The sequence below is a fragment of the Lathyrus oleraceus genome, chromosome 5, assembly GCF_024323335.1.
Source record: "Lathyrus oleraceus cultivar Zhongwan6 chromosome 5, CAAS_Psat_ZW6_1.0, whole genome shotgun sequence".
Classification (NCBI taxonomy): domain Eukaryota; kingdom Viridiplantae; phylum Streptophyta; class Magnoliopsida; order Fabales; family Fabaceae; genus Lathyrus; species Lathyrus oleraceus.
The window spans coordinates 312230596-312237582 of record NC_066583.1 but is presented as its reverse complement, the minus strand read 5'-3'; the positions used below and the strand labels follow the sequence as shown (position 1 = coordinate 312237582).

The window sequence follows — 6987 nt, the reverse complement described above, 5'->3', positions numbered from 1 at the left end:
CAATCATTTTTTTGCCTGAGTCCAATCCAGAGATATATCTCCGAAAAAAATGTAGACCAAATCCAGAGATGCATCTTTGAGCAAACCTGCGATTGTCTCAACCATGGAATATACGCCCTTTTTGCCATTACAGTCCAAGAATACCCCAATGAATATTCTTCTAGCCTACCGAAATTGTTTACACTACTATCTAATGTACCTAAAACAACTAATGTAGTTTAAACAATTAACTACAAATCAAAACTTAAAAAGAGATAAATTTTTTAAAAAATTATCAAATTAAATTGAATGTATGAGTTATGAGATGCTGGAAAGGAGGAGTTAAAACTCCAACAGTAGAAATTTGCTACAAAGAGAATCTTGAATGGGTCAGAGAGCTCAAAAGCTTGATAGGAGGAAAATAACCTTTTTTTTGTGTGTAGAAAATGAACAAGAAGGAAGTGGAAAAGGTAGTCTGGAACATGATATGAAACAAAAGCGTCGAAGATGCATTTCCGAATCACCCACTAACTTTTGAATAACTTGTGTTTGCAGAGATGCATCTTCATACATATTTTTTTACGTATCCAGGGATACATATCCGAATTAATTTTTGGCACAATAAAATCTCTCTTTAATTTGGTCTGAAAGATGACTAAAATAGATGTGTCCAGAGATACATCTTCGAACTCCAGAAACGGTATGAATTATTTTTATGTGGGTAAGATAACTCATGAGGATAAAAATACAAGATGGGCCATATATCCTGGTCCGGTCCTGTCCGGTCCATAGAAGGCCTGCCTTTTTCCCCAAGCCAACACATACTGAAATCAGTTCCTTTCTCTCACATTGCTTCAAAACTCAACATTCAAGATCTCACACTGCAATTCCTTCTTCTACCATAATCGGTGCGCCATCTTCATTCTCACTTTTGCATCTTTCTACCTTTAATTTCTCTCTATTTTATTTCTTTAAGAAAATAACAACGCTGCGTTCTTTTTCTCAATTAGGTCACACTCATAACCTGCAATCATGAAGCTCGATACAACTGGTCTCCAATCATTTCCTTCACTGATTTCACACGGCAACAGCGTCGCCGGAGAAATCTCCGCACCTCCATCCTTCGAGCTTCCCAATTCCAACGACGTGAGTACTTTTTTGTTTGTCCAATTTTACGATTCTGAAGGTGTTTATGTAAAATCCAGAACAAAATAAAATTAGGGCTGAAGCACAGAAATAAAATGACTAGGTTGTTGAAAAAAGGTTTAAGCTTTAAGGTTTTATCTGACATTTTTTTGTGTTTTGGGGTTTTGTTAGTTCGATGGTTTCCTTAAAGAAGCTATTCAGATGGTGAAGCCTGCGAAGGGTACTACGACTCTTGCTTTCATATTCAAGGAAGGTGTCATGGTAGCTGCTGATTCTCGTGCCAGTATGGGAGGATATATATGTGAGTTTATCTAATGTTTTCTACTTTTTTTCTCTGCTAGTGGTAGGTTTTTTTATATGTTATTGGTTCTAATGAAACTATGAGTTTTTTTGGTTATAGCATCACAGTCCGTGAAGAAAATTATTGAAATCAATCCATACATGCTTGGGACAATGGCGGGAGGTGCCGCTGATTGCCAATTTTGGCATAGGAATCTTGGCATCAAGGTAATATAGGCTACCTTCTATATTGCATGTTTACTTTTGTCTGTTCTGTTACTTTTCAGCTTAGTATCTTAATAAGGGCCCGTTTGTATCAAACAAAGTGCAATTTCTTGATTATTGTTTGATAGCAATCATCGTGTTGTTGCTAGTAGCAAAATTTTGTTTCCATTTTGAAGCATGTGCATACTCTTGACTGGAAATTGTGTCCCTAGACTGCAGCTTAGACTTTGTTTAGGAAGCAATTAAGGAGTGGGAGAAGGTCGGTGGGGTTTGTGACAATGGGAGGTAGAAATAGAAACTAATTGAGCAGGCCATGTAAATGGTGGGGGAATGTAAATTGTAACGAAATCAATTCGGTAAGGCTTGTGACAACCTTTTCTTTAAGATGATATTGTTTCGAAGGATAGTTATGTAATTTAGAGATAACCAAACTCTTACTCTCTGTTTATGTTGTGAAAATGTTTTATTTGTAACATCCCAAATTGTTTTAAGTATTGCAGACTGTTCCCACAAATCAACACATGTCCTTTCAACGTCTTTTTCCCTCACTCACACAGTTTCTAGGAACTTCCCAAAAGGTCACCCATTCCAAAATTGCCCTAAATCAAACACTTAACTATGGAGTTCTTATGGTATGGACTATTGAAAAAAAGATGCATCTTGTTGGTAGTACCAATCCGTGAAAAAAATACTGTACTCGTATGGTACGTACCAACACCGTACCTTTTTTTTTAAGTCGATACTCCAACGGGTACATATTAGGTACGCGAACTCAATTTTCTTCTTCTAATGGTATAGTTTTAGGCATTTTTAATGGGATTTTCAAGTGCTGAAGTAGTGTTTGGCCAATTTGATTCGTTGCAAGATCGGTGGATCTTGAAACCAAAGGAATGGTGCATAACTTATGAATCTTCAATCCCTAAACTTCAATCCATTGTATTGAAACTCCTTCCACAATCAAGTTCTTCATCTTCTACCGAGAGAAATTGGAGCACATATGAATTTATACTCGCGTACCCGTACCTTGGTTTTTCTAAAAATGTCGTATTCCGTACCCGTACCGGGTACTTACCCGTACCGGGTACTTACCCGTACCGGGTACTTACCCGTACCGGGTACTTACCCGTACCTTTGCAACACAGGTACCAATCGATTCTTATAAGCCTTCCTTTAGTGGTACATTCCCAAACCTGCACAATATTTTGGTTTATTAAAATTTGGGTTGATTTTATTTGTTAACAAAGAGATACTAGACTCTTGAAGTGAACGTTTGTTTTCATTATTTTATAAATGCATTATTTCTAACTAACATTTCATCTTCTCTCTATCACAAGTGTTCATTTCAAGAGTTTCACATCTTATTAGCAAGTTAAAACAAAGACATTAAAAAAAAAAATTAAAACATATCATTTTCACAAAGTAACTAGGGCCTAAGTTTCTTAGAACTTTTTCCACTTAAGAAATGGGAAGATGCTTTTTTTGAAGGGCGCTACTAGGCAAGATTAAATATTTTTTATTTGATTCCATTTATGTTCTTTGCATCTGTCCAATCTCAACATTTGTATTCCTTCAACCTTGGCATTGCATTTTCTCCTTAGGCAACTTGCAGCTCTAAGTAAATACTCTCCATGCTGGTGGCTGTCCTTTATCATTTCATATTCTATTCTAATTTATAATGAATGCATATGACCAGCATATTTAAATATTTCAAGGTTAACTCCAACTGATAATGCATTAACATCAATGTTTTTGTATGTTTGGCAAACCCCAAGGGAGGCCACTGTAACCCACACTCTTAGACAATAGTGTAGATGCTTTCATTACTTTTCCATGAACGATCTTTAGACTCGATATACTCAGACTTGGATGTTATTTCATTGCCATTGGTTTTGGGATGGGTATAATTTGAATTTATTAGGCTTCATATTGAGATCCACTCACTCAGGGTTAATTGATGTTCGATTGAGATTGACCCATTATTGTGAGTCTGTTTCGGCCAAACTGATCCTTAATCGAGACATTTCTTGCCAAAACTATTGCAGAGTATTTTTATTGTGATCAACACTGAAGTGTCAGCTTTTCATTGATTTATATATATATTTTTGTTTTTATGGGCCACTTCTCCTCTTTTCTCTGCAGTGTCGCTTGCATGAGTTGGCAAATAAAAGAAGAATTTCAGTAACAGGAGCCTCTAAGTTGCTTGCAAATATTTTATACTCTTATCGTGGAATGGGATTATCTGTCGGTACCATGATTGCTGGATGGGATGAAACGGTAATTTACATGTTAAACCAGTAAATGGCGTTTGCTCAAATAGTCCTATTTTGACTTACAATGATCAATATCTTTTTAGGGTCCTGGTCTATATTATGTTGATAGTGAAGGTGGAAGACTTAAAGGCACTAGATTCTCAGTTGGATCTGGTTCGCCATATGCTTATGGTGTATTGGACAGCGGGTTAGCTTAACTTCCTATTTAATAATCATCTATTCTTCTTCTACAATATCTTGTTAACAAACATCTTCTGTCATACTAGGTACAAATATGACATGTCAGTTGAGGAAGCTTCTGAACTGGCTCGAAGAGCAATTTATCATGCAACATTTCGTGATGGAGCTAGTGGTGGAGTTGCTAGCGGTATTTTATCTTACTTCCCTATTGACAAGCTATATCTATCTGCTTACGACATTTTGTTGCTGTCTCACACATAGATAAGGAATTGCAAACATACTCGCATGTATTTTTAGCAGGAGAACATTGACAAGATATCTTCAGATTTATTAATGTACTCCCTTAGGTGTTACTTGCTAGCATACTACTGAGAGTTTAAGTGAGTATTTTAGCCGCTTGACCGCGGCTGTACCCCCACTTTTAATAAGATGGAGATAAAGTGTACGGTAGCAAGTTTCAACTCTCGTACCATCCCAAAACATGATACTCCATCTATTTTACTTGTTGGCTTACTTGCAGATAGTTCATGGTTTCTAAACTAACTTGTTAAGATGAAATTTTGTTCAACTAATTCGCTACATGAAATGTTATTATTATAGTTACCCATAACTAGGTCAGCCTTTTTGCAGCAGCTACATATGAAATTAGATTAACTGTTGCTAACTTGCATATTCATTTATATGGTTTCAGTTTACTACGTGGGACCAACTGGATGGAAAAAATTGTCTGGTGATGATGTTGGTGAACTTCACTACCATTACAACCCGGTTACCCCTAGCACTGTGGAGCAAGAAATGGTCGAGGCAGCTGGACCTTGATGCAGTAACTCATGGATATCTTTTGAGTTTCCCATACTTGTCTGCTTACTTTGAATCAATTGCATGGACCTGATTTATATTCAAAACTGTCACCAGTTTTATGTATACACAAGTGCTGCTCTATGCTCTGCTGTTGTGTCAAGTTTTCAGATTATATCAAAATTTACCGTAGGAATGGACAGAGCCATGTGTAATGTGGAATAGTTGAGAAAAGCACGTCAAACTAATATTGCCTGAATTGTTCCTGTCCAAATTTAAGTTTTAGTAGAAGTGATAAAAAGATTTTTATGTTGGCTAAAATTTAATATAACTTTCGAATCAAACTTGCTTAGAACACAAATCAATAAACTTGGCTGTTTGTTTTTTTATTTTATCTTCATAAAATAGAAATTTTCAAACTATAATCTTATAGATAGTTGGGGGGGATTTTTGTTGAACCAAAGGAAGAACTTCATTGTTAGGAGCACTAATGTATCAAGCTAGCATTAAAGAGGAGCCATCACCGTTCTTTGAGAATGTAGTTTATCAATTACGATGCAAATCCTCTGCTTTAGAGTCTATATCAGTTAAGAATTGAATAAAATAAAACAGAATTAAAAATGAATAACTAGTTTTTAATAATACATCATGATTTATATTTTTTATTTTAGTAAAACATTATAATTTAATTATTCCAATCAAATTAACTATAGTTAAAAGGCATGATGATTAAATAGACAAAAAAAATTAAAATAAAATAAGTTACAGTAAATAATTCTAAATAATTTTGGCTGGTAAAGATTCAAAAATTCCAATCCATGCAAAATGATTCAATGTATGATTCAAGGTATAAAAGTCATAACACATGGTGAGTCATGGACCTTCGCCTTCACTTGAAAAACCTCAACATAACAAACTTTTTCCTAGAAAGTAGCTAACTTAGAGCACTTCCGCTCCATAGCTTAAGATTTCCCTTTTAGGTATCCCTTTTCTTAGAAAGATTACCCATGACCATGATGTCACTCCGACCAATATAAATAAAAGAAAACAAAGAAATCGACCGATAAGTGTAATAGGTGGCCCTAGAAAAAAGCTCCATATTTACCTCAAGAACATTTTGGAGGTAGGTTAGATCCTCCTCGGACATTACCTCAACATCTTCATGAACATCATCACTCATATAATTATTCTCAGGAGTTACATCATCACTCATATAATTATTCTCAGGAGTTACATCATCATTCTCCTTATGAATTTGAGACTCTCTCAACATGACGAACATGATGTCTGATATATCTTTATCACCATATTAATTTTTCAGATTGGTTTTTTTAGGTTTCCTCACCTTTTTTTTAATGAGATGATGATTCCTTATAGGCCCATACATGAGTGAGACATAAATCACATTTCCACCAACAACTAAATCAAACTTAACAATATATGGAGTGTTACGGATATCAATATCTGGAGCATACAACTTATGACTAAGATTAAACTAACTAAGAGGAATGCCAATATCAGCTTTACCAAATACAGTATCAAGTTTTTGATTGATCAAAATACCAAAAATACGAGAAGAAACTCCAATAGGAAGAATTATGCCATAATCACTATTCTTCTTTAGCTTCTTCTTCTGAACCATTGTTGGGAGGACCTCCAGCCTGACCATTAGACTTTCCTTCAATGAAAACTCTTTGCTTGAGTCTTTGAAAGTCAATAAGTGGTAATTCAGAAGCATGAGTAAGATATTGAACCATCTTATATGACATCTTGGTTTGCTTCTCAAGTTGACAAACTTTATAAATATTTCCTTCTTCAATTTTGAGATTAGTACACATATGATAACATTATCTATAGCAACTCCCAAGCTTTCTGTACCATGACTTGGTTTCAGTTTCTAATATGTCTTCCATAATATCTGAAACATTATCTTCAACATTCTGCTCTACAATGGTGTTTACCGTGGAAATTGGTAAACAACCGCTGGTCCTCCCTAAGCCTTAAAACTAAGGGTTACTTGCAGGATCAACCAGTTGATCCTAAGACATGTGCTAGTGTAACAGGGTGACTTATTCAATTCGACAGATTATTAGCTTTGTGAGAAACAGCT

At 35.3% G+C, this 6987-nt stretch overlaps 1 protein-coding gene across 1 annotated transcript; it reads left to right on the top strand.

Annotated features, from left to right (window-relative positions):
- Nucleotides 1-751: 751 nt before the first annotated feature.
- Nucleotides 752-5136, top strand: LOC127084239 (proteasome subunit beta type-5). Its single transcript, XM_051024654.1, has 8 exons — nt 752-887; nt 990-1125; nt 1297-1426; nt 1526-1632; nt 3769-3903; nt 3983-4086; nt 4166-4266; nt 4771-5136. The coding sequence occupies exons 2-8, from the start codon at nt 1012-1014 to the stop codon at nt 4896-4898; spliced, it is 819 nt and encodes a 272-aa protein (XP_050880611.1). The 5' UTR covers nt 752-887; nt 990-1011; the 3' UTR covers nt 4899-5136.
- The last annotated feature ends 1851 nt before the right edge of the window (nt 5137-6987 follow it).